This window comes from Canis lupus, chromosome 2 (genome assembly GCF_011100685.1).
Source record: "Canis lupus familiaris isolate Mischka breed German Shepherd chromosome 2, alternate assembly UU_Cfam_GSD_1.0, whole genome shotgun sequence".
NCBI lineage: Eukaryota > Metazoa > Chordata > Mammalia > Carnivora > Canidae > Canis > Canis lupus.
This window is the reverse complement of record NC_049223.1, coordinates 13,844,938-13,872,366: the sequence shown is the minus strand read 5'-3', so window position 1 is coordinate 13,872,366 and position 27,429 is coordinate 13,844,938. Positions and strand designations below refer to the sequence as shown.

General features: G+C 44.7%; 1 protein-coding gene across 1 annotated transcript in view; it reads left to right on the top strand.

Annotated features, from left to right (window-relative positions):
* The window catches only part of SVIL (supervillin), a 103,342-nt gene extending 76,694 nt beyond the window's left edge, over positions 1-26,648 (top strand). The window contains 16 exon segments of the mRNA XM_038529910.1: positions 553-708; positions 1,974-2,110; positions 2,878-3,025; positions 3,146-3,291; positions 5,012-5,187; positions 7,696-7,840; positions 8,200-8,476; positions 13,105-13,256; positions 15,830-15,935; positions 16,566-16,773; positions 18,384-18,517; positions 20,492-20,647; positions 22,189-22,332; positions 23,334-23,458; positions 25,392-25,547; positions 25,647-26,648. Coding sequence (XP_038385838.1) covers positions 553-708; positions 1,974-2,110; positions 2,878-3,025; positions 3,146-3,291; positions 5,012-5,187; positions 7,696-7,840; positions 8,200-8,476; positions 13,105-13,256; positions 15,830-15,935; positions 16,566-16,773; positions 18,384-18,517; positions 20,492-20,647; positions 22,189-22,332; positions 23,334-23,458; positions 25,392-25,547; positions 25,647-25,733 — 2,453 coding nt within the window. The 3' untranslated portion in view covers positions 25,734-26,648.
* Positions 26,649-27,429: the final 781 nt, after the last annotated feature.

Below are 27,429 nucleotides of genomic sequence, written 5' to 3'. Positions count from 1 at the left end.
AGTGTACATGGAAAACCCAGCATCGTGTTATGACTGTGTTAATTCTGAGAGCGGAAAACCTCAAGAGATTACCTAGTTGATCACTTTGCCTCCAGGAAAAAGATTAGGATTAACCCATCCCTACAAGAGTACCTGCTTTTCGATGTATAGAGACTTTTGTTGACAGACATTTCATGGTTTTCCTGGGGAGAGTGCTTGCATTAACATCTAAACATTGTTAGGAATTATATCAGCTTTCAGTGGAGTTGCAACATGTGTCCAGCTCCTGATGTCATACTAAAATAGCTGATCCACATTGTTCCTCAATTCTTGTCTCCCTGCAAGGTGAGGTGTGACATGTGTCCACATGCAGTTGATACTTTCCGTAGAGTTAAATCCTGAGTACAGTGGTTCAACGTTGAACTTGCATCTATAACCGCACCAGGGGATGTTCTCCCCCCCAGATTAACTTTCAAAGAAAAAGTCGATTATGAACCTCTAACTGTAAACATTGTCATTTCACCTGCCCATCTTGCTCTCCCTCCCCATTTTTCCTTATTCAAACCCTCCCAGTGTCCTCCAACTCCAACTTCTCAGAAGTCACTCTGGCAGGCTTAGCCAGTAAAGAAAACTTCAGCAACATCAGCCTGCGGAGCGTCAACCTGACGGAACAGAATTCCAACAATAGCGCGGTACCCTATAAGAAGCTGATGTTGTTACAGATTAAAGGTACCTAAGAGCCTTGGAGAGGAATCACACATTGACCAAGAGCTTTTAGTCTGGTAACAGCAGGAGTCCTGAGTAAGGGGACGAGAATGCATGCTCTTTGAGAACTTACTGTGTGCCAGGTGCTGTGCTACCTCCTGTCATGTGAGCTTCACAAAATCCTGTGAGGCAGGAGATATTCCACCCACTGAGGCTTGGAGAGGGTAGTGACGTGCCTGAGATCACAGCAGCCGTTGAGTGGCAGAGGTCAATTTGCACCCAGGTCCCCCATTCCAGAAGCTCACCTTCTGCTGCCGCCTCCCCCTGCCCAGGGGGAGGCCCCCCACCATGTTATCATGCAGTCCCAGTTGTCCCTAAGTCTGCACGTGGCTCTCTGCACTCACTTCTCACTGAGGTAAGCAAGCTCAGTGCGCACCAGAGGCAGAGATGCCAGTTCTTGGAGAAGGAATCTGGGGAAAGCAGAGGCCAATGAAGCTGATCTAAATTCCGCTCCAGCACCCGTTCTGTCAATAGCAAGGGAGACAACAGAGAGGCCTTGGGTTGTGAGGAGAAACTTAGCTGCCTCCCAGCAGCAATTCTAGAGAAATCACCACAGGGAAGATGGATGGAATATCCATCATGGAGGGTGTTACTATGTTTCTGCATGACCCTGGCCTTTTTAGTGCACTTGGAGGACTAGTGACAAGTGCAAATAACCAACCTCCATTCCCAAGTTCTGACCAGAGGCGACAAGCTCAGCATGACTGTGGAAAGGCCTAAATCAAGTCATTTAGGAGAAGGTGTGGAAAGCAGCCCAAAGCAGTGCTTCCCTCCAAGCTGATTCCCTCTAAGACTGCCCTGGGTTTGGTGTGAAAACCCTCAGGAAGAGGACACTGTGGCTGGGGAGTGGCTGGCGGGGGCTGTGAAATGTAGGATGTGGGCCAAGTGCAGAGAAGGGACCAGGAGATGAGTTAAAAGGAGGAAAGGAGCACATTTGCTAACCTTCCTAGAGGCGGGAACTTAATTAATCCACACACACGCTGTAAAAGGCCACCGGTGGTGATCCTAAGACACCTGGTGACATTTAGGAAAGTGCTAACAAGGGAGAATAATCCAGAAGGCCATCACTAGAAACCCCCTTCTACCCTCTGCATCATGGAACTGGGATTGGTAGACGAGAATCTTTAGCATTGCAAGAGTCTGTAGCAGGGGTGCTTCCTGGTCCTTCCTGTGGCTTGGAGAGTTCTCTTCTCTGGGAAGGTGGTGACTCTTGGCCTCCTGCCTTACAGGAAGAAGACACGTGCAGACAAGACTGGTCGAACCTCGAGCTTCATCCCTCAACAGTGGGGACTGCTTCCTCCTGCTCTCCCCTCACTACTGCTTCGTGTGGGTAGGAGAGTTTGCAAATGTCATAGAAAAGGCAAAGGTTGGTATCTGAAGAATTAAAATTGTTCAGTTAAGCATCTCCTTTATACACTGATAGAATGTCTACCAGTTGCTAGATCTGTACAAGGCTTCTCAAATGCCTGATGTTTCATTCAAGTGAGAAGGGAGAGGCAATATTTCTTTTGTCAAATGTCTCCCGAACAAGCCTTTGTTAGGTGCTTGAGTGGGATGTTTTAGAAGGATTATAACCTATCTCACTGGTTTTTAAGTTCTATTCTCCTGTGTGAAAAAGGAACTGGCACATCACTTCAAAAAATGCTGCTACAGGGGCGGCCCGGGTGGCTCAGTGGTTTAGGGCCGCCTTCAGCCCGGGGCCTGATCCTGGAGACCCGGGATCGAGTCCCGCATCAGGCTCCCTGCCAGGAGCCTGTTTCTCCCTCTGCCTGTGTCTCTGCCTCTCTCTCTCTCTCATAAATAAATAAATAAAATCTTTTTAAAAACTGCTACAGACTTATTGATGGAGAATCTCATGGGAAAAGCCCAGCAAATGGGTATTTTTAAAAAAAACTTCATGAGTGATCTACTGAATTTGAAAATAACTGTTGCTCTAGAGAAATGTACCCCTGGTCCTTTTGTTCCATTCTCTTGACCTTGCTGAAAATACCCAGTAACCGGTTGCCTGCAGCCCCTGTGGTCACATGGTCTTCCTGGCATACACACCATATCTTGCTTCTGATTTCAGTACATGCCACACCACCTCACCACAGGCTTGTCTACCCAGGTAATTGTGTTCCTCCTTTTTTCCAGGCCTCGGAACTTGCAAGTTTAATTCAGACAAAGAGGGAACTTGGTTGTAGAGCTACATATGTCCAAACTATCGAAGAAGGAATTAATACACACACTCATGCGGCCAAAGACTTCTGGAAGCTTCTGGGTGGCCAAACCAGTTACCAGTGTAAGAGTTTACTGTATTTCAGAGAATCATGAGACTTTTCTTAGCTCCTACCTCATTCTTCTAAACCAGCCACTTTTCAGTGTAAAATGTCATACTGTGTTGTTGTTCTCATTTCCAAAGCTGCCGGAGACCCAAAAGAAGATGAACTTTATGAAACAGCCATAATTGAAACAAACTGCATTTACCGTCTGATGGATGACAAACTGGTCCCTGAGGACGACTACTGGGGAAAGATTCCCAAGTGCTCCCTTCTGCAGTCAAAAGAGGTACAGTGTGTGGGTGCCACCCTCCCCAGGAAAGCACTTTGCACAGGGCCTGATAAAATAGATCGGAAGTGCTGGAGAAACACTGGCTAGTGGTTGTACCTGTTGTTGAACAGTGACATATTTTTAAAGGGTATTAACTTGTGATTTCAAACCATCACTCCATCTTAAATACGAATATAGACTTCAGAATATTGTTCAGAGGAGGCATGGGTCATTGAAGGCTTTTCTATCTTAGGCAAAATGTAAATTTTTTTTATTTTCTTTCGTATTTTTTTTCTTTTTGTATCTGTATGAGGTGATGGATGTCAACTAAATTGTGGTAATCGTTTTGTGATACCTGTAAATCAAGTCATTATGCCTTAAACTTATTCAGTACTAGGTGTCAATCATATCTCAAAATAACCAGGGAATGAAATGTAAATACTCCTTAGCCCTATCTCTTGATTTTCCATAAACATTAAATAAAATTTTTTTCAGTCCTTAAGTTTCAGGAAAAATAGATGCATATATATATTTTTTTACATATAAAATCTGGGTTTGACAGGTAATATACTAGCTTTTTCCTCCCCATGGGTAAATATTTACTAAAACATACATTGGGCATCCCCAGTGGCTCAGCAGTTTAGCGCCACCTTCAGCCCAGGGTGTGATCCTGGAGACCTGGGATCAAGTCCCACATCGGGCTCCCTGCATGGAGCCTGCTTCTCCCTCTGCCTGTGTCTCTGCCTCTCTCTCTGTCTCTCTCTCTATGTCTCTCATGAATAAATAAATAAAATCTTTAAAAAAAAATACATACATTGTCATTACCATTCTGTATTGTGAAAGTTGCAAAAAAAAAAAAGGAGAAGACACAAAAGAACCTTAAATTTCATTGAATGGAAGAATATTAGAAAGAATGCAATCCAAAGCTAGATGGATTGTATGACACGCATGGGCATTTAAATGGAAAACAAAATCACAGAAAAGAAATAATTAGTAATTTTAAACAGAAGGTGCAATTGAGCCTAGTTAGGAGTTGAATAGGATTTGGATTGCTGGACATGAAGAAATTATTCTAGGAAGAAAGAATAAGCCATAGGCATGGAAATAAGAAATAGCATTATATTCACATATTCATTTGGCAAACACTTAGTAAAGTCCTATAAATATAAGTATGGTATGGTTGTCTGCTTTGGGGGATCCTGAAACTATATAGAGGGGAGACCACTTCACTGGTCCTCAGTGCCTGGCCTTTAAGACGTGGCCTCTATATGCGGAGGGAGAGAGGAAGGGAGGGAGGGAGGGAGGGAAGGAAGGGAGGGAGGGAGAGAGGAAGGGAGGGAGGGAGAGAGGGAGGGAGGGAGGGAGGGAGGGAGGGAGGGAGGGAGGAAGGAAGGAAGGAAGGAAGGAAGGAAGGAAGGAAGGAAGGAAGGAAGGAAGGAAGGAAGGAAGGAAGGGAGGGAGGGAGGGAGACAGGGAAGAAGGAAAGATAGGAAGACACAGTTAAATAACTCTTTTGTGAATTAGAAGTGCTGCGGAGTTTGAAAGTGTAGGACAAGACAGAAATCACACCCACATGGCAGAGGTAGCATGGCAGGGTGGCACCCACTGGTCACACCCTGCGGTCCTTTCGTGTTTGTATAGATTGCTCCATTACAGTTTGACTCACTGTCAGTACAGACCCTGATTCAACCCGAGCATGACTTTGAAGTTACCCTGTTCTTCTCTGTGATCTTCCCAGGTACTGGTGTTTGATTTTGGTAGTGAAGTGTACGTGTGGCATGGAAAAGAAGTCACATTAGCGCAACGGAAAATAGCTTTTCAACTGGCAAAGCACTTATGGAACGGAACCTTTGACTACGAGAACTGTGACATCAACCCGTTGGATCCTGGAGAATGCAATCCGCTTATTCCCAGGTATTCCGTCACCTACCAATGGTATAGAAGAGTGAGCGGATGCTGTCAGTGGGCCTGAGTTCCCACCACGCTCACCTACTGTCACTCTGTGGGGTTTCCTTTTCATAAGTGATTGCAGGCAGTGCCCTGAATATTCTCAGAAAGAACATTTATTTAGCTTTTGCCTAACTGATGCAGAAATATAGATGCTGTAGTCTTCTGGACCCTGTGTCCAATCTCATTTCATGAGGTGCACAAATTATTCCCACCTGCGGCATTCCAGGTGCTGTCCTGGCAGATGAGTAGCAATTGCTGAAGCAGATTACACGCTGATCTGAAAAGCTTCCCAGGACCTGGAATTCCGCCATTGATCTGAAGGTGCAAAAGCAACATATCTCCTTGTAATTTCATGCCTTCTTAGTGTAGCTCTTGAATTCCAGGACTTACCATTTATTCGGCAGTAGATGATGTCTCTGCCTTTTGAGGGACAGGTTGTGAGAGAGAGGATACTGTACTGAAATAATGATGTAATTTTAATGTTTCCTACAGTGCACTGGACTTTTTTTTTTTGGCAAATCAGAATATGCACAAACTCTAAGAAATATGATCAGAAGGAAAGTAATTCTTACATTGTTGTTGTTTTTCTTAACTACCAGGGGAAAAAAGTGCTATTATGTGTGTCATACAATAGATTAGAAATGGATGTGCCACCAAATGGCACAGAACGTTGAATATCATGCAACTGGGCTTTAATGTTTTACAAATTTCAACTTTCTTATCTAGTTTTGTTTTAAAATCAAATTATTGATTTTATTATTATGAAAACAATCATAAGTTATGTCAATGTGGGGAAACATTTTAAAGAATTGGACATTTAAGATAAAATTGGTCCTGTAGCCTTAGTATTTTAAGGAATGAAGTTAAGGCTGCAAAGAGCATTTTATTTGATGTAATAAAAGAAAAACTAGTGCCAAAGCATAAAATCCATATGATGGATAACATATGTAGCAGTGACATAATCACAAATCTGGGAGTAAATGAATGAGCCCCCAACCCACTGCTTCTCAACATCCCAGATCACAATCACCTGAGGAGCTTTAAAAAAAAATGCATGTGCCAGGCCGGGCCCCTGCGCCAGCCCGAGTGATGTGTTCTCAATTCGTGTGGGGTGGGGCCATTGTGTCATTATGTCTTAAGAGTCTGTTAGGGGTTTTAAGTGCAGCCAAGATGAAGCGCCCTGCCCTTCCTTCCAGATGAGGAGGCCGGAACTCTGAGGTCTCCGGACCTAGCCCAGTTCAAACATGGAATAGGTTCACCCTCCAGCTCCCGCTCTTAGCTTCACCCTCACCCTGCCACCCGCTGCCTCTCGCGCTTGCTCGACTCCCAACGTAAAAGATCAGGTGTCGAAAGCGGAGATCAAGTGCTCTTCCTATAGGCATCCGAGCACGTCTGCAGGGGAGAATTTATAATAAAGAACCAATCATGCAGACATTTGCCGTGAAAGACCAGAGCCTGGCAAAGGAGTCCTGAATGCTCCACGGCTGCTGATAGTCGGCTCCCGAGGCCTACCCGAGTACGAGGCGCAAGTGTGTGTATTCGCGCGCCACCCCGGCAGTCTCCCTAGCAGCGGGCAGCCTCTCTGCTGGGCCATGGCCGTGACGTCAGAACCAGCGTCGCGACGACACAGGAAGTGGTCGTGACGACGCAGGAAGTGGTGGAGCGGAGGTCGCCGCAGGCCCGGAAGCACGGCCCGTCAGTCTCACCGTGGAGCGCGCGCCTTCCGCTGTCCGTCCACAACGCAGGATTGGTTTGGAAGGAGGAGCGGTACCCGCATGAGCCCTCTGCAGCCACTGTTTCCCCAACTCGGTGTTTTCCGGAATTACCTGTGGGCCGAGCGGTTCTAAGTTCTGAGATCCTGAGGCGGGACCAGGCCTCCGGTCGGGCCGTGCTGCCCCTGCCCGCCTAGAAATGCACATGCAGAAACTCTCTTTATGATCAGTGGACGAAGTATGCCCATTTTAGTAACAGAGGTCTTCACCTGTGCCTGGACCTGGAGGGCTTCGCTGCAACAGAGCTAATCGGGAATTCGGGGTGAGCTCTGCTGGCTCCCATCTGCCCATCATGGGACCTCGGCGTGGTGCACGCCGGCAGGGGGCTGAGCACGTGAAGCCGGCGGCGAAGATGTGCGTGTGGCTCCTGCCCTCGCCCAGCTTCCCGTCCCGTGCGCCGCGCCCAGCCAATCCCAAATGCAAGAATTTGCTAGAATTAAAGCAAAGTCCAGTCCTAACGGGATTCACATTGCCTCGGGCACATCAGCTCCCTGCATACACAGCCTTGGAGGGCTTCAGGCTGAAATACCAAAATGTCACTTATCTGACAAAAGGAACCATTCATTTTCTGTACCACTAATGTCTTCTGGGTTGTTTTCAGTAGCCACGTGGGTCTGTTTTCCATTCCTTTCCTTTGTTTTCACGTGGCTTAATCTCGGTTCTTTCCCCATCTGCTCCCTCCACCCACCCACCCTTGCAGAAAAGGACAAGGGCGACCGGATTGGGCAATTTTCGGGAGACTTACAGAACACAATGAGACGATTTTGTTCAAAGAGAAATTTCTGGATTGGACGGAACTGAAGAGGCCTAATGAGAAGAGTGCCGGCGAACTCACCCAGCAAAAGGTACTTTTGGTAATCAAGTCTTAAATGTCAGGCCTTGGTTTAGGTCCCAACAAAATAGGCCTAGAAACTAAAAGCCTTCCCAGTGTTTACTGGGACCCAGCACATGGGTTCCAATCGCGTTCCACCTCCTGGATGAAAAGTGGCTCTGCCTGTGTCGTAGGTTTATAAGGTGTCTGATTCACTGTAGTGGGCTGGGTGTTCAGGGCCCATAGTCTTTCCCCAGAACATGGTTAAATGCTGAGACAGAGCTGAAAATCCTTACTTTTATGCTGTCCCATTAACAGTGAAACCCCAGCAAGTGTGACAAGAAATGGCTGTAGAAATGGGCCACACTGAACCATTTTTACATTACCTTGTAGGAAGATCCCAGGGCAGAAGCCAAGGCATATGACGTGACACGGATGGTGCCGGCACCCCAGGCCACAACCGGCACTGTGCTGGATGGGGTGAATGTTGGTCGTGGCTACGGCTTGGTGGATGGGGATGACAGGAGGCAGTTTGAGATCGCCAGTGTGTCTGTGGATGTGTGGCACATCCTAGAATTTGACTACAGCAGGCTACCCAAACAGAGCATCGGGCAGTTCCACGAGGGAGACGCCTATGTGGTCAAGTGGAAGTACATGGTGAGCACCGCAGGTTAGTGAGCACTTACCGTTTTCTTCCGACCAAGAGGGCGTAACCCCAGCTCTGGGGCTGGGAATGTAGTGCTTCTTAGGACCCATTCCCTGTGCGCCAATCTGATCTTTCGCTTTGAGAACCACTTAGAAAATGTTAAGGATAGATCCTGACAGCCTAGCATTGCTAACAAAGGTCATGTTCCCTTATAGAAATGAAACGTGCACAGTAAGGTTTCTCTGCTCCCCCCACTCCCTCTCCTGCCCCATTCCCAGAGGTTTTCTAGGAAAGTGATGATTTGCCTCCAAATGATATTTACCATGTGGCTGTCTGCTGCTTAAAGTCTTAAGTAAAGCATATCTGCTTGACTTCAAACTGAAACCAAATGGTGTAGTAGTAACGCACAAAGGATTTATTAAAAACAAAAGAAGCTATTTCCTCTGAGGCTGGGAACACTAACACACTTTGTGGATTTGATTGAATAAATATATAATCAAACTGCTCATGGCTCCTGTCAGTGAAATACTCAAGCGAAACACTCAGTTGTGTGCTGTGCACTAGAGGCAGGGAGGGAGGAAAGCCAGTGAACTTTGGAGAGAGAATCCTTTTTCCTTGCCAAGAAGTAGCCAGTTCTCTGCAGTGTCCCTCAGCCCCACCACTTAGGACAGAGTTTGTCACAGCTTTGTGATTTGTCAGCTCCTGAGAATCTCTTTGCGGTGGCTGCTCTGGGGCCACAGGGTGGAGGCTGTCATGTGCTGATTGGATGCCCACAGATGTAAAACCATTTGCTTTCTTGCCTAATTGGCCTAAAGTCTGTTAATCAGCTGGCAGCATTTACTGAGCACCTATTCTGTCTCTGTGTGTAAGACGCTTATGTTAGGGAGTGAGTAAATACATCAGACCCTGCCTGCAAGAAGCATTTAGTGTAAATGACAATAAGGCAAGTGTGGGGAGAAGCAACCGTGTCATGCCATGGGAGGAGAGCCGGATTCCCTGAGGTTGGCTCTGCTGGCAGTGGGGGAGCCCAGCAAACTGTTCCCTAGGCAGCTGGTAGATGGGCTTTGCCCAGCAGGACAGAAGGCTGTGCCCAGAGCTGTCGGTCCACTAAGCCCACGAGGCACAGCATTGGCAGCTTTGCTGCTCACGCTAGTTGAGTGCTTCCCTGTGGGTCCATGGGATGTACTCGGTCATTATGCTGATTTCTCGGTGAGGAACAGGACACATGATTAAGTCACCTGCCTGAAGTTGCAGAGCTAGTAGTGGATTAGGATACTGCAAGCCCCTTTCCCATTCATATGGCCGGGGCCATATGAATGGGAATGCTGGGGTCGGCATCTTCTCTCAGGCCCTACATAGCAGCTGTGCAAGGTGGGTAAAGTGACAGCCTATCTGGGCCTCAGTTTTCTCACCTAGAAAACACATGATATGCAGCCCACAGACTCTTATAATCTGGTATGGATCAGGTTTAGCACAGGGCCTGACACGTGCTCACAAGGTACAGGAAATAATCATCACGGATGTCCTGAGCAACAAAAGCAAAATTACTGTATTTAACTTGAAGATGTGATAGCATGAATCTACCCAAAGTAATAACAAGTCACTCTCATGAGAAATTCAGTCATTTCCTTACCTGTTAGTTATAAGAAGTAAAAAAAAAAAAAAAAAAAAAAAAAAATTAATTAATAAATAGAACATAGAACAATATTGAAATGAAATAAATCTAAGATTTCTGAGGCCTTCATAGACTATTCTCTCGGAGGCCTCTAGGAAATAATGATTTGGCATAAATACTTCTTGTATTTCTTCCCAGTAAACACAATGCACATCTCACAGCCAGATCCAGCAGCATCTTTACGAGCTAAGTTACAATTCTGAAGAAGTCCAGCTGCAGAGCATTAAGTTAGAGCAGGGAGCTCTCAGATTCCAGATGGTCCCCCTGGGGGCAGAGAAGCACAGCCCAGTGGCATTAACAGGGCCCCTGCAGTGACCGCAGGTCCAGCTCCTTCACACTCATACCCCACAAGGGCCGTCCTCGCAAATGGGACTGAACCCGGAGCTCGGGAAGCTCTTCTGGGACCAGGTCTACAGAAACCAGCAGGCTGTAGAGACAGTCCCGTCATCCTTCTGGCGGACCCCCACCAGCCCACACAGGCACACAGAAAAACTCCTTGGGAAGTGAACCATGCGCTCCAGGGAAGGGAGACCCGAGACCTCGGTGGGGTGGGTTGGATCCTGCCCCAGTAACCGTGTCCAGGGCAGCAGGGCATGCGCATGCCCTCGCTAGTAAGGACAAGGTGTGCAAGGGACCCAGTGACACCAGGCCAGGCAGCTCCGGAGCATGATACAGGTCTCATTGCCATGAGCAGGCAGGCAGTAAATGGGATTCAGCTGTAAGACCACTTGACCATGAGCAGTTCCTCATACCGCAGTCCTTTGTTACTCCTAAACACAACTACTGGTCACAGACATACTCTGGAAAGTATTTTGAGGTACGATGGATCAGCACTTTAAATTAGCCATCTGATCAAGGCTATAAAGGTTACAGTCTGTAATTTCTTACCAATGAAAGCTTAATCTTTATTTTGCTAAAATTAAAAATTAATGAACTAAGAAAAAGTTGTGTGTAGGATTCAACTTAGGTATACTGAAGAAAATTACAAGGAAAAATACTGAAAACTATTATGAAATATTTTAAGAAAATAATTCTATTTTATTTTTTAAAAGATTTATTTATTCATGAGAGACACAGAGAGAGAGGCAGATACATGGGCAGAGAGAGAAGCAGGCTTCATGCAGGCAGCCCAATGCAGGACTCAATCCTGGGATCCAGGATCACGTCCTGAACCAAAGGTAGACGCTCAACCACTGAGCCACCCAAGTGCCCCAAAATAATTCTGTTTTAGATACAGATAGATACAGATACTGAAGTCCACATTAGGATGTTAGGTGATAAAACACTGTTTATTATTGAAATTTGGATATATTTAGTGTATCTAAGTGCTGACAAATTCCAAGATACGTATCAACTTCTATGACCTATTTTAAGCATCTCTTTCCCCAGCTGACATACTGATTTTCACTACTGTGAAGAATGGGATTTGCTAATCGAAGACAAGGTTTTGTTCCTATCTAAATTGGCAGAAATTTCAAAAGAGTGGCTTCCAAACTAATGGTGAATATGCATAACCTATTCATCAGTGGTTCCTCTTTCATTCTGTCCACTTCAAAATACACGAACTTGACCAGTTCATGTCCACAGGAGATGGCACTAAAGGTCGTACTTTGGCAAGTGCTGTAAGAGTTATTATTATCAATTATGAAAACTGTTCATGGAGTGCTTTGCTAAAGGGCAAAAAAGTAAAATAAACAGGGCCCTGGCCTCTTAAGAACTTAAAATAAATGAACTTTCTTCTTACCTTCAAACCTCAAGACAGTTGTGATATTGTAAATGGGACTGGAGCTGAGAAAAATTGAGCTAATATAGAACCAGAGAATCCAGTTATCATCTTTAATTTTCAACAAGCATGAGAATTATAATTGCCTATTTTCTTCCATGGTTGACCACCACTTTCTGGGACCACCCGGGCAGGCATTGGAGGTAACAGCTTAGTCTTCTTATCTCATTCATTCCAGAAGGGTCTGCCTGCAGGTCCTTGTTATCTTGTCACTGGTCACCACCTCAGAGAGGCCTTCCCTCAACAGGGGATCCCATCAACATTCACCCTGCCCCTATGTTGCGTCCCCCTGTCTGTCTTCCTCAGAGCACTTAGGACTATCTGAAACCATCTCGCTCATCTGTTTGCTAGAATGAAAGCAGGGCAGCTGTCTGTCTTGCTTATCAGGTGTCCTGAAGAGTCCCAGGCATACTGCAAGTGCTCAGTGAGTATCTGTTGAATGAACGAGCAAGAAGAGTCTGGAATGCGGCATATATCTAGAAGCGGTGAGGCGGGGTGTGAGATATCGCCTTTTTAAAGTGGCCACTTGACCAGCTAACTTTCTGTGCCAGCTCTTTGGTGAGATGCGTGTCCTATGGGCTGCTCATGTTTACCGAGAGCCTAGGAGGTGCCAGACAGTAAGGACAACCAGCACTTCATCCTGGCTGCAGTCCTGGGGACAGATATTATTAAAATCCCAGATTAGTTTATGAAAGTGATATGTCAGCAATATATCTCTCCCATTTCTGACAGAATTTGGAAACTTCAGAGCGTTTTTTTACTAGAATCGTTTTCACAGACTAAATTTTTCCCTTTGTGCTTAAAGCTGGCCCAGCTGTTGTTTTCAGTATCTCTTCTCTACCAGCTAATCCTTTGCCAAAAGGATGGTGTAATATGGAAAATGTATTTGTGTCTTGGGGAGCGTGGGTCCTGCCTTGGCAGCCACCATTTTTCTCTGTCACACACTTGGAGTGATCTGCTTCCTGCCTGTGGATGACAGGTGTTTCTCCCAGGGCATTGAGAAGACTAGATCATTTTTTCTCCCATTTGGAGGCTCAGGGTCAGTTAACTGGAAGAAGGATGGTTTTTCTCCTTAGCCCCCTGCCCAAAAAGCTGTTTCTTCACTGTCCTCACAGAGCCTGGAGAAGAAAGCCATATATTTGCTCTTCTTTTGGCCTATCAGCCATTTATCCTTGGGTTCTGTGTTGTTTGCAGTGGGAAGTCGACAAAAGGGAGAGCACCCAGTACGGGTAGCTGGCAAGGAGAAGTGTGTCTACTTCTTCTGGCAAGGCCGGCAGTCGACCGTGAGTGAGAAGGGCACATCAGCTCTGATGACAGTGGAGCTGGATGAGGAGAGGGGTGCCCAGGTAAGTCCTGGAAAGTGGCCGCCTCCGGGGATGCCAGGATTGGCCTTCTTGGGGAACCACAGTGGTGTGGCTGGTGCCCTGCGGAGACAGCAGCGCCCAAGTGCCTTTGAGTCCTAGCCAGCTGCTCCAGATCCCAGGCTCTCTGCTCCCCACCGCCTGGCCAAGAGTCATGTGCTCTTAGCGAGATGTTGTATGTGCAAATAGTAAATCCCCAAAACAAGTGCTAAGTGCCAGTGAGTGGTTTGGTTTGGATTTTTTTTCTTTTTCTTTTTTTTAAGTTTCCACTTAATACTTAAGGAACTATAAATAAAACAAAGAGATGCTGTTTTCCACTTCTAAAGCTGGTAGAGATTTTATAAAGCACAGATCCTGGGCGGGTAAGGATTTAGCAGGATGCTTCCATCAGGAAATGTAGCTTGAAACCACCATCCTTGAACATCTTGAGTTTGGCTCAAGAATCTTAAAATTCTCATAAATTCTGATCATTTTTTTCACTTACACAAACCTAATCCGAAGGAGATATCAGAGATCAACATAAAAATTAGTATTCCCATCTTCTGCATCCCTCACACCAGCCTGACTGATTTTTCTGGATCACATTAGATCATGTCATTCCCTGGACTGCAGTCAAAGCCATCTGCTCGTGGTCTGTCAGCGCCTTTGTGGCTGGCCCTGGATACCTCTCCTACCTCCCTCTGGTCTTGCACCGGGACCGGGGCTTCCCTAACCTTTTTGCCATTCCTCAGATCTCTTTCCACCTACCCCAGGGCCTTTGCACAATTTTCACATCTGGATATCTTCTGCATCCATAAGTAGCTTTCAACCTCATATGATTTAGCTGTTTGAATGTCATGTATTCTACCCAAATCCCTTCCCATTACTATGCTTTGTTTTATAGCACTTACTATTATTACTACTACTTAAAACTACATAATCAATTTGTCATTTTTGTTTACATTTTGAATACACCGTGTTTACTTATTTATTATCTGTCTTTCCCCACAAGCATGAAAGAGGCAGTGTGAGCTTGTCTCCCACAACGCTATAACCTCAGGGTCTGTATAATGCCCCATGCCAAGACTTTGTAAACAGTTCTTTTTGATGTGCAGATGATCTTTGCCTACGGTCCCAGACTTTAGTAATTAAAATTGACTTTGGCATTTTGGGAGAACATGATACCATGTGCAGATATCTTTACTATCATGGATGAGTAGTTAACAATAGCCTGAGGAAAGAGAACAGAGACATTTTCTCCAAAACAGATCAACACTCAGCCTTCTAGATTCCTAAGAACCGCTCCTCTTCCCTAAAAAATACTTAACATATATTTTCTACAGTGGACTATATAACAATTGTAAGTAACTGCTAGTGACCACTGCATTTTATTTTATTTTATTTTATTTTTTATTTTATTTTATTTTATTTTATTTTATTTTATTTTATTTTATTTATTATTTTATTTATTTATTTTATTTATTTTATTTTATTTTATTTTATTTTATTATTTTTTTATTCATGAGAAACACAGGAGAGAGAGAGGCAGAGACCCAGGCAGAGGGAGAAGCAGGCTCCATGCAGGGAGCCCCATGTGGGACTAGATCCCGGGTCTTCAGGATCCCGCCCTGGACTGAAGGCGGCGCTAAATCGCTGAGCCACCCGGGCTGCCCTCTCACCCCCCGCTTTTTTTTTTTTTTTTTTTTGACCACTGCATTTTAATTTAGTCTTAATAGTGGGTAATTTCAACTGCATTTTTAATTATCGTAAAGGCCAGGTTTGAATCATACCTTCAAAATCACCATGAGAATTTTGAGTCTTAATCTCTCTGGTTTGAGCATTGCATTTTTTGTCAAGCCAAGGGATGTAAAAAACACTTCAAACCTATAAAACACTGCCACAAAATGGTACTTAATTATGCAGAATGGGCTCTGAGATTGGTAAGTTAACACTTGCTGGGAAATGCCCTGACTGCCAGGCTCAATAAACAATTTCCTCGTTAAAGGAAAATGTCTAGCCAAAGTGAGAATGAGTGGAGTCAACCCTAACAGTTTTATGAGCCGCTAACACTTGATGGAACACAGTGGTTCACAGATGAGGGCGAGGCCGTGGCTGGCAGGCACATGGCTCCATGAGTGGACTGTGGGAATTGTTGCCAAAGAGACAGTTCTTTCCCCCAGAATTACAAAGTGATCAGTGCTGAGAGGCAGACTTTGTTTAAAATGCATTTAAATCAGTCAGGTTACATCTGTATCATGAAATACCATTAAAATATCAAAACTCATGTTTCAAGAGTCTTTGGTGCCCAAAAAATATCAAGTGAAGAAAAATCAGGGTATACAGTAACATAAAATAACAATCCTAGTTTTGCTTGGGAGAAACACATATCTGAAAAATATTTTGAAAGGAAAGGTCTGCCCTAGAATTTTATTAGTGGTTATCTTTAGATAATGGTATTATCACTGGCTTTTGTTTGCACTTCTTGATATTTTCCAGATTTTCTACCATAGGCATGTATTATATTTAAGACTTTGAAAAACCAGTACATGTGACTTATCTGGGTGTGTTTACATTGGAAGGTCCAGGTTCTGCAGGGAAAGGAGCCCCCCTGCTTTCTGCAGTGTTTCCAGGGGGGAATGGTGGTACACTCTGGGAGACGGGAAGAGGAGGAAGAAAATGCACAAAGTAAGTCACTTTTACTTTTGGAATCAGATTTTCTTCCTTCTGCTAGATATTTTTATGCACAAGAGGGGTTAAAGAAAGTCTACCTTTATAAAGCTGTGCCTTTACCCCTGAAAGGCTCCTAACATTTGCCTTACAAATCAGCTGTCTGGGGAGCTCACAAGCCTCCCAGGCCTGTACAATGTACTTCAGGCTACAACTTTGCATGCAGGAGGCTGGATGATGATTACTTCACTTTAAACTGAATCCTCACAGCGACTCTGTTTTTAAGAGGGAAAAAATTCAGTGGGTCGTCTACTATAAATTATGAGATTTTTGTTGGCCAGCATCCAAAAAAGAAAAGAAATGCTTAGCATCGGAGCCTCTTGAAATTATGCCTGTTATATGATTTGCTTGGTATTTATAGATTTTATAAAAATGGTTTTCCTATATCATGAACCTTCTTCTAACTCCAAAAGGATGTGCTTTCTGGGCCAGCAGTAAGCTGGTTGCTGCTCCCTTGAGCCTCCCCTCCATCCTGCCTCCCAGGCCCAGGCCCAAGGGCGCTGGTATTGGCTGGTGACTGAGTGCCCAGCAGGGGCAGCTCTCCACGCAGCACTCGTCCTAACTCTGTGCCACTGGTGCCCCCTGCAGGTGAGTGGAGGCTGTACTGTGTCCGAGGAGAAGTGCCCATGGAAGGAAATTTGCTGGAAGTGGCCTGTCACTGTAGTAGCCTGAGGTCCAGGACTTCCATGGTTGTCCTCAACATAAACAAAGCCCTCATTTACTTATGGCACGGATGCAAAGCTCAAGCCCACACGAAGGAGGTTGGAAGGACTGCAGCAAATAAAATCAAAGAACAGTGAGTGTTGTGTGTGAGGGCCCCTCCAGCAGGGGCTTCCCTGGGACATGTAGGCCGAGGCTGGAAAGCTACCCAGTAGAAGCCAGTAGACACCCCAGGGTACTTAAAGTGACTTCAGCGAGGGGTAGTTACGAAAGCTGTCAGCCACCTCTGACCATGCAAGTGGATGTCACACACGTCTCTCTTGAAGCCTCCAATGGGAGGGCTTCCCCTCCTTTCAGAGGGTTTACTTGGCTCAACAAAAGGCAGAGTGAGGAGTGAAGGAAATGACCCCAAGTGCTTTAGTGTCTTTGTAGTAAGATTTCAGCTTTTGAATTAAAAGCCTGGAGTCCTTTGTTATTTAAAGAGAGCAAATTTCAGATATCTTTTAGGGGTTCAGAGTTTTAGTTCTGCCAGAGCAGTGGGAAGTCAGAAAGCATTTGGCTGAAGGGGAGTTTGGGAGACAGCACCTGTGCCTGGCTGTAACACGCCCCTTTTGCCGAGGACAGCTGTATTTGCACTCCCAAGGCAGCCACTGGCCAGGGAGTCGTTGGATGGCCTGGGGTGGTTCTCGGGCACAGCACACCAGAAACTGGTCCAGGCAGGTCCCTGACTGGGCATTCACCCGGAGGAAGCCCCCTGTGCTGTGGCATTATGTGAGGGCCCCAGGGGGAGAGGAAAAACTGAAGCAAGAAGAGAAGGTGTGCAAGGGAAGGATGTGCTGTGCAGTCCCCATCCAGAGGGGGCTGTGGCCCGGGCCAACCCAGCTGTGCAGACAGCCAGAAAGATCCCCACATCGCCCAGGTGTTCAGGGCATGCCTAGCGTTTCCACAGCCTGAGACCCGCAAAGACAGTGGTGACTTGTGAACATTACGAGTGAAGAGTTTCCAGGGCCACAACATGCCACTGAAGTGCCATTTGGTCAGATCCTTCCCCTGGGCACCAGGGCAGTGTGGCGTGGGCAGATTTCCCTTGGGGCTGCTCCCAGAGCTGCGCTGTGGGCAGCGGCAGAGAGGAGCACTCAGGCCAGTGCCCTTTGAACAGGCAGCCAGCGGAGGAGCAAAACGTCTCATCTCGAAACACTGTTCTGTGTGCTCGGGAGGCAAGGAGGGGTGATAAGTGACATTCAGTGAGGTAGTCAGGTATCTCTGGTCCATTGGCTTTTCCCCTTGGACCACTGAGAAAAAACAAAACAATGAACTCATTCACTCATTCACTCAGCAGGTATAATTGAGCATGTACTCAGCTCCGAGTTCAGATTTAGGGACCCAGGGACTCAGCTAGTGAACAAACCCAAGTATCCGTCCCCGTGAAGCTAATGTTCCAGCAGGAGAAGACAAGGAATAATAAATGTGTATGTTATATATAAAAATGTAAATCACTTTCACTCTGTCTTATATGTAATTGTACATTCTTCTCAAAGGGCCAAGCCACTCCTTCTCATTGCCTCCCCCCCACACACATTCTCAAAAACCACAGAGCATGTTTTCATTCATTAGTAAGAACTGATTTAGTGAAAAAGTAGGAGAGATGGTGAGCTAATCTGTAGATTTAGTCTTGAATGATTTTGTACTGCCAACACTTCCAGGGCTTAGTAAAAAAAAAAAACTGACTGGATTTTCTCCATGCAGATGTCCCCTGGAAGCAGGACTGCATAGTAGCAGCAAAGTGACAATACACGAGTGTGACGAAGGATCCGAGCCGCTGGGATTCTGGGATGCTTTAGGAAGGAGAGATAGAAAAGCGTACGACTGTATGCTTCAAGGTAACAGAACATTCCATAGGAACAGAACATTCTGTAGCTTCCTTTCAGTAATGTAGTCAATACATTAGCATCATATTTACTGAGCATGTACTGTGTACAGCACCCAATGAATACACCTAGGCTAGGTCCTCACAGGCCTACCACCCAATAAGGATGCTAAATAATATGCAAGACAAGTATAATGCCAAATAAAACTTTTGCATGTCATAAAAGAGGTCCAAATGAAGGAAGTTGAAAGTTAAAAAGAAAAAAGATTAGCTCCACCAGGAAAATCACACATGGCTCCATGAAAGATCTGGCATTTACACAGAGCCTTGAAGGTAATCATGACTTAGAAAGAGGCAAGAAGAAAAGTCCAGGAAACCAGATGAGTAGTAACACACTGTGACCCTTTAGTCTGGCCAGTGTCCTGGGTGCAGGGACATAGTGGAGTTCAGATTAGAGAAGGGGTCACTTTTACATTTAAATACACAAAATCAACTTCAATACAGTTGAATGTAAGAAGAGCTAACAAGTACTAAGCAGTTTAGGATGAGCCAGGCATCACCTCAGCACTGGATATACATTAACCCAGCACTCATAGCCTAACGCCGCCATGTTTCTATGGATGAGGAAACTGAGACATGAGGAAGTTCATCTGCTTGCCCAGCGTTGAACCACAGTGGGGAGTACTCAGAACCACCACTCCATTATACTGCTTCTCAATTTTCATTAACTTTTATATTTTTTGGGTTTTTTTGAGAGAGAGGGTGCACATGCAAGTGCACACACACACAACAGGGTGGTGGTGTGGCAGGGAGGAGCAGAGAGAGGGAGAATCTCAAGCAAGGGATATCTCACCACCCTAGATCATGACCTGAGCTGAAATCAAGAGTCAGATGTCTAGCTGACTGAGCCACCCAGGTGCCTCTATACAGTTATTCTTAATAATGCATGTTGATGGGAAATGTTTAAAAGCAGAGAGTGGCTAAAAAAGAAACTAAGGCCCTTACAATCATCTCTCTCAAAGGTAACCAGAATTAACATTTCTGTATGTGATCCGTACATATCTGTATTTAAGAAAATTTTGGAGAGCAGTGTGTGTGTATATATATATATATATATATATATATATATATATATATATATAGTTTTATAACCTGATTTTTCCCTTTATTATGAACAGTTTCTCAAGTTCTTATTTAGATGTTTGTGGCTGCAGGATATCCCAATGAAGATGCTGTGTGCCATTTTCTACTTAACCTCTTCTGTCTTAACTTTATTTTAGAGAGCTGTTTCCAATTTTCCCCATTATACAATAGAACTGTGAATAAATTTAAAATAAGTATCTATGTTTACTTGTAGTTAAGTTCCTAGTTACAGAACTGTTATGATGAAGATAGAAAAGATTTTGAGTACATATCAACAAGGGTGCCCCAGGACATTGGCACCGAGTTCCATTCTCAGCAGCAGTATACATACAAGAATGCGCACTTAGCAGCACAGAGACTCGGCACTTCTCCTTCTTCTCTTGGCCAAAATTAGTGAGACAAACTAATACCTAAGCACTGTTTTAACTTAATGTTTTAAACTGGAAGTACTATTAAATACTTTAATTTTTTAAATCATTTGTGTTTCTACTTTGGTGAATGTTTTATTTTTATTGAGCTATTTATCTTTATCATACTTCTTTATATACTAAAGATACAAGTTTCCATATTTCTCCTTTTGTCACTTGCCTTTTCATTTTGTTTGGGGTTTTTTGCCATGAAATTTTTCATTTCTGTACTGTCAATGCATAAATCCCTTCTTCCATTACTTCTTTTATAATTCTGATTAGAAAGGTCTTCCCCCTCTGCAAGTTCAGAGGATTCTTACCTATCTTCACATTAATGTTTGGATTATCTTATGTCTTAACGTTAATTCTTGGATCCACCTGGGATGTATACTCTGGTGTATATTTTATCTTCAGCTTTGTTCTCTTTTCTTTCAAAGATCCTGGAAATTTTAACTTCACACCTCGCCTATTCATCCTCAGCAGTTCCTCCGGTGACTTCTTAGCCACAGAGTTCATATATCCCGCCCGAGACCCCTCTGTGGTCAACTCCATGCCTTTCCTGCAGGAAGATCTTTACAGCGCGCCACAGCCAGGTATGGCTGCGCAAGATACACCTTCCAAAAAGCCTTTTTATTTTACTTTCATATTTAGCAAACAGCTTTTATTTGCCGAGCACACTGGCAAATAACATCCTTATGTTACCTAATTTCATCCTCACACCTACCCCAAAATGAAGAGGACATGAACCATATGTTAACAGTCTGAGAAACTGAGACCTGGTTACTGAACTCACCCAGATATGTCAGTTAAAATAAGGTTGAGCATATCTGCATCAGGCCCAGAATCTCTCCCAGCCTCCACTCTGTCTTGCTGCTTCACAGTCCGCAGTTGGCTGCCCCTGCTCCAGCCATCATGTTTCACCCGAGACAGAAAGGAAGGGTTGGGAGGAGGGCAGTGATGGGCCTGTCTCTCCCTTCTATCCAGTAAAACCAACACTTTCCCAGATGCCCCCAGCTAACTTCTGCTTACATTCACGACCACCTCTGCTTCAAGGGAGCCTGGGAAAGCAAGTGTTCTGGGAGCGAAGGGGTAGGAGCATCTGCTGAGTCCACCAAAGTTCAGAGTCTGCCGCGGTGCCAGGGCTGCAGGCAGGGCTGAGGCCCCCGCCTACGTCTTCCCATCCCACGGCCCCCTATCTCCACTCAACCTCCACCTTGAGGCAGAACATCTGTGCTCTTGTTCTGGTGGGGACAGTCTCATTCACCAGAGGCTGGACTGCATGGACCCTCTGGCCCTCCTGCAGTCGAGTCTGAGCACTTGTGCCCTCTCCCTTCAGCCAGGAATGTCATGGTATCCTGGCCGCCCAGGTCTGCACCTTCAAAGCTCAAGTGGTGCCCTGGTCAGACTGTGGGAAATACCAGCAACTTTCTTAAGAGAGGCGGCTGCCCACCCTCTTCCTGCCAACACTCAGGACGAGTTATCAGCCTGGTGATATCAGGGTGTGGTGTACACAGAATCCTGAAATGCATATTAGAAAGGACTCAGGGCCAGCACACCTAGCACATGTGAAACCCCTTTGCCACATGGAGCAAGAATCAGGGTGACTGTTTGATGAGAAAAAGTGGGGAAGAAGAAGTATAACACATCTACTTCTCAAAGCCTGTTTTTCTCACAAAGAACCATGAACTTAGTCACCAAGAAGCAATCACACATGGTCCACGAACCTCAGTGACTTGTAGGGTGAGGGAGATGTACTCTCCGGTTTTGAATATGTTCTTTGGGGATAAATGGTGCTCACAGCCCCTTAAGGGGCACATGTGTTGCCCCTGCACTCAGCGGGCTACTGATTCCCAAAAGGGCATCTGGCAGGCCTGTGGCTGAGGAGGGGCAGAGGGAGACAAGAGGAGGGGAAGAGAGAGGCCGGTGTCACAAATGCCACCCCTCTCTGCCTGGAGGCCTTTTCTGATTGAATGCTCAAAGGGCTGATACCCTCCCCTTATTCCTGCCAAGGGGATCCTGACCCCCTGACAAGAGCAGCAGGGAGGGAAGGCATCCCTTAGGTTTGGGCAAGGGTGACCTAGAAGCATCCATGGAGGAGCCCCTGATTGTCTGGTCTGCCCTTTTGCCCTCACAGCACTTTTCCTTGTTGACAATCACCACGAGGTATACCTCTGGCAAGGCTGGTGGCCCATAGAGAACAAGATCACTGGATCGGCCCGCATTCGCTGGGCCTCCGACCGGAAGAGCGCCATGGAAACCGTGCTCCAGTACTGCAAAGGTAAGCAGCATGGCCACAAGCTTTGCCCCCCACGTCGGACTCACAGACCAGTCTTCCTCTTCCTGTGTTGCCGTAAAGCCTGGCTGACAGTGATGAACCCAGTGTTTCCCCACTTTTAATTTTTTGAGGCTTCTTAATTTTGAGATTAGTGCATTTTTGGCCATCCCCATGAATGAGAATTTATTGTTCTCTTTTATATTACTGGGCCATCTAAGTTGCTACCCTCAAAGTCAAAGGCTATGTTATAGGATACCCTGGATTGGATACCCTTTTGCACTGAGGATTAATATGTTTGGGACACATAGGCCTCCATCCACGCATGGCACCACACTTTCATGTCTGAGAGCTGAAAGCTCCTCCACGTGGGCTGACCAGTGGCAATCTTTTTGTCATTCATTATCATGTTTAGTGTTATAGCTAAAGAAAGAAAGATCTACAGATAACTCATGGCTTTTTACTATACTGTCCACCTAGAATTTATAGTATTTTTTATAAAGTGAAGATGCCAGTAATAAATTTCTTATCTTAATTTTTAAGGTTTCGTGGATTAGTTTCACTGAGTCCATATAGTCCATTCTCTCTTGAAAAGCTTGTCAGTAATAAGTAATAAATTTCCACCAATGTTTAAGTTAGAGTGGCATATAAAATGCTGTCATTAGCTGTGTAACTGTCATTGAACCTAACGCTGCATTAGGAAGTCAGAGGCATTCTCTACAAGTGAGCACAAGAGAAAGAAGATGTCTTACCCAGATGCCACAGAGAGAGGCTTTCTCCCCTCCAGAGTCAGGTCAATTACATGCAGTTTTATGCATCATTATATGCATAAAATTGACATTTTGTATAAACATCATCCACGTGTTATTATGAACTACTTCCTAATTTGCATTTTAGCCATAGGAGATCCCAAGAAAGAAGAAAAGATTCCAAGGGAAATCAGAGAAAGCCCAGGTCTTCGGACCCAAACCCTGGGTGTACTGACATTGCCTTCCGTGTACCTACAGGAAAAAATATCAAGAGGCCGCCCCCCAAGTCTTACCTTATCCATGCTGGTCTGGAGCCCTTGACATTCACCAACATGTTCCCCAGCTGGGAGCACAGAGAGGACATTGCTGAAATCACAGAAATGGTGAGCGCGCCGTCTTTCCCCGTGCAGGGTAGCTCCCTGCCTCTCGAATTGCAGGTTGACTTTACCTTGGAGAAGCACCCAACTGCATTTTCAAAGAGAGAAAACCTTTGTTTCTTTTACAACATGTTAACAAGTCTACATAGAATTAGCTCAGGAAGAGGAGAAATCATTTGAACTATCGTGGTTAATAAATCATTTGAGCTGTTTTGGTTAATTTTCTACACCTGGTGCTCAAGTTAAAAAAACTTAAAAGCAACGGTGAACTTAATTACTCTGAAGACAATACATACATAAAAGCTGCCATCTCTTCATCATTTAGCTAAAAATCTATTGCTTCTCGAGGTCTGTGTAAGACACAACAAAAATCCTCTTGTTTCAGCCATTAACCTTGTGTTAGAGGAGACAAATAATAAACCTGTGATGGATTAACCTGCTTTAATACCTAAGTGAATGAATGTATCGGGAGTCACTCCCGATAAGCAGTGTTAATAGCTCATTCATAGTCTTTTATGAGACCAGCTGGTGTTAACACAGGAAGCATTTATCACAACCTTTATTTACTAAAATATATTATTAACCAGAACGTTATATTTCCAACCACACAGAAAGAAAAGCTACTACAGCTATATCGGATTTCTTCAGTTATGAGTTGTTAACATTGCTAGCAGTAATAGTCCAAGGGGTGTTTGTTTTGTTTTGTTTTTGTTATTTTTGTTTTAGTAAGGAAATAGGTTCTATGTTGGCTTTCTCACTGATGTGAGAGCTGCTGCTCAGGGGAGAAGACTTGGGTATTTAATGGGAGGTCTGGACAGTTTTAAATAAAAAGAGTTCATTGCTGCTTGACAACGGACATTTAGTGCAAATGTGTGTTTAGTGCAAGCAGCACTGATGAGTCTTAGCTCTTCTGGAACTGAGCGGACTCAGTGTCCACACAGGGAGGAGCCCGAGAGCAGCAATAAGGGGTCTGTTTACCATAAACATGCAGTGCACGGTGAGGATTATGCAGAAGGTCATGCTTCCTGTAGTCTGAATTAAGGTCGGAATTCCTCTGTTTCCCTGCATCCCCCCCATAGATCCTCGGGGAGCCGTGGGCTCACAGCATCATTGTGAGCAGGCCTGCAGGCTTGCTACACCACCTTGTAGTAATAACACAATCGCCGAGTGCTTGTGTGCACCAGGCATGGCTCCAGGCTTTTTACTGTATTTTCTCCTTTATTTTCTCCTTTATTTTCACAACCATCTATTAAGGGACATCTTCACCTTATCCCTGTTTCCCCACGGAAGGAGCTGAGACCCAGAAACCTGAAGTAGCTCGTCCCAGGTCTCAGGTGCAAGCTTGCCCCCAAACCCACTCCTTGATCACGAGTGTGTGCCATCAATTGATGAATTTGTCAATAGTGTTACTCATTTCCCTCCAATCAGAAAGAGGGAAGCCAAGCTGGAATTCCAGGTTTAACAGAGGAAGATAATTTACCTGCAATATCCTGCACAGAGTGGCTTTAAAAAAAAAAAATCTAGATTCAGCAGCATATTCTAGCTGCATTTTCTTACCTTTTTTATTATGGATTAAGAAATGCGGCTGACGTGGGAGCCTGTGATTCCTTTGAAGGTTATTTTTAAATACTTTTAAACAAATGCTTCTAGTGTCTAGAGTTCAAATAAATTAATCTTATGCCATAATTCACTCGTGATATTCCCTAAACGTTTGTCCAAGACAGCCCCAATGCAGGATTTATCTGGTGGGGCAGGAAGACACCTAAAAGTCAGAACCATGGAGCTTTGGGCGCTTCCTTTCAATGTCAGAGCCTGCTTGCTCCTGAGCGAGCCTCTCTGCAGGGGCACAGGGCGGACAGGCTCGTGGACTTGCAGGCGCGCAGTAGAACATTTGTGCGGATGCAGGGCACGAATCTCTCTGCTCTCTCCTCTTCCCTAGGATACCGAAGTTTCAAATCAGATCACCCTTGTGGAAGATGTCTTAGCCAAGCTCTGTAAAACCATCTATCCCCTGGCTGATCTGCTAGCCAGGCCGCTACCCGAGGGAGTTGATCCTCTGAAGCTTGAGATTTATCTCACCGATGAAGACTTTGAGGTAAGCATGCCCTCGTGTGGGACAGCATTTAAGCAATATGCTTGGCTTGGATGGGAAGTCCTTTTTACTCACCCGCTGATGTCTCTCCGAATTTTGCAGTTTGCACTAGACATGACAAGAGACGAATACAATGCTCTGCCCGCCTGGAAGCAGGTGAACCTGAAGAAAGCAAAGGGTCTGTTCTGAGCGGGAGAGATGCTAGAGGCACCTCTGTCATCACTTTCAATACCATTGGACCAGGGAAATGGGTTGTTTTTTTTTTTTTTGAACTGGTATTTTGAAAAAAAAAAAAACAAAAAAAGATTTTTTTAATCAGAGTTTTCCAAAACCTGAAGTTATTAGCTCTACTGCTTGTCCCGGATTTGTGTATTTTGTAAATGTTTAAGCGAACCCTTTGGAAACTCTCTTTCCATAATCCAGCAGGTAATGTTAATAAAGGCGTCCCTGCGTGCACTTGCGCAGCACCTCCTGCGCTGCCCTCCCGTGCCAGCTCAGCGCTGCCTACTTTTTTGGAAGCGACTCTCTTTATAAAGTGTTATTTTGATAGTTTGTGGGTTCTAAAATATATATATTTATATAAACAACATATAAATCAAATATGTATTTAACAAAGCAATATGTATTCATTCACTTTTAAGATTTTTCTTTTGTGTCAAAATAATATTCAAAGGTAGATGGAATTGCTTCTACAGAATTAGCTCTGGCACCCATACATATCTTCACACGTGTTCAGAAATGTCTCCTTCAGCATTAGGTATGACTTGTTCTGAGTGCTGCTTCCGGTGCTAAAATGAACAAATGAATTTATACTTCCTGGCATGGGCTCTGAAGAATCTGTGCAAATCCACCTTTCTACCTTAATATCTCCCCAAAATGTATAGTGCCTTGTTTTTATGTACAGTTTATATACAGAAAAGTTTGCTCTGCATTTTTTGATGATGGTTTGGAACATTATCTCCAATTTTACTCAAAACTAGTAGAAATTAAAAAAAAATCTCAAATTTCTAATACCTGTTGTAAACATGAAACATTGTCATTTTGCGGTACAGAGCTCCAAAATAAAAGCTTCAAGAATAAACACGATGATTGATTCACATTGAATCCCAAGCATGTTCCTTTCTGGAAAATGTGGGGTTTTTTACATTTTTATAAATGTTAACCTAGTATCAGTGTTTTGCCATTGAATATTAGCTGCTGTAACTCTTAATTTAGGACAAGATTTTATGTAGGCTCATATAACTAAATAGACATGGGACCCATAACATTAGTTCTGGGTTACTATTGTTGACATATTGAAGACCTATTTTTACAAATCATCACTCAAGCTTTTTACACTAAAACTCTCTGTATTTCCTTTTTAGGATCTCAATGTCTTTTTAAGAATATTGAATATATAGGCATTTAGAAAATCAAAAAATGAGAAAACTCCTCACAGGCTCCCATATTCATTAAATCGCACATCTGTGGTTTTGAATGAATTCTATAGACCTGCTATGAGTTGTTTCTTCCTCCCTCCCACCCACCTACCCCCTTTCTGGTCTCAGTTTAACACATCAGATAACATTTGCTTTAAACGTCATCATGTGAAGTTGCTTATGTGCCCCCACCCTGGGACTGCACCTGGGTTGGCCCATCACCTATCGCTCCTGGTCTCCCCACTTTGAGACTCTGGAATACTGGGCAGTTGCTCAACTTTCCCACCTTGATTTCCTCTGTTTGAAAAAAAAGGATGCCTGGGTGGCTCAGTGGTTGAACATCTGCCTTTGGCTCAGGGTGTGATCCTGGGGTCCTGGGATAGGGTCCCGCACCAGGCTCCCCATAGGGAGCCTGCTTTTCCCTCTGCCTGTGTGTGTCTCTGCCTCTCTCTCTTTCTCTTTGTCTC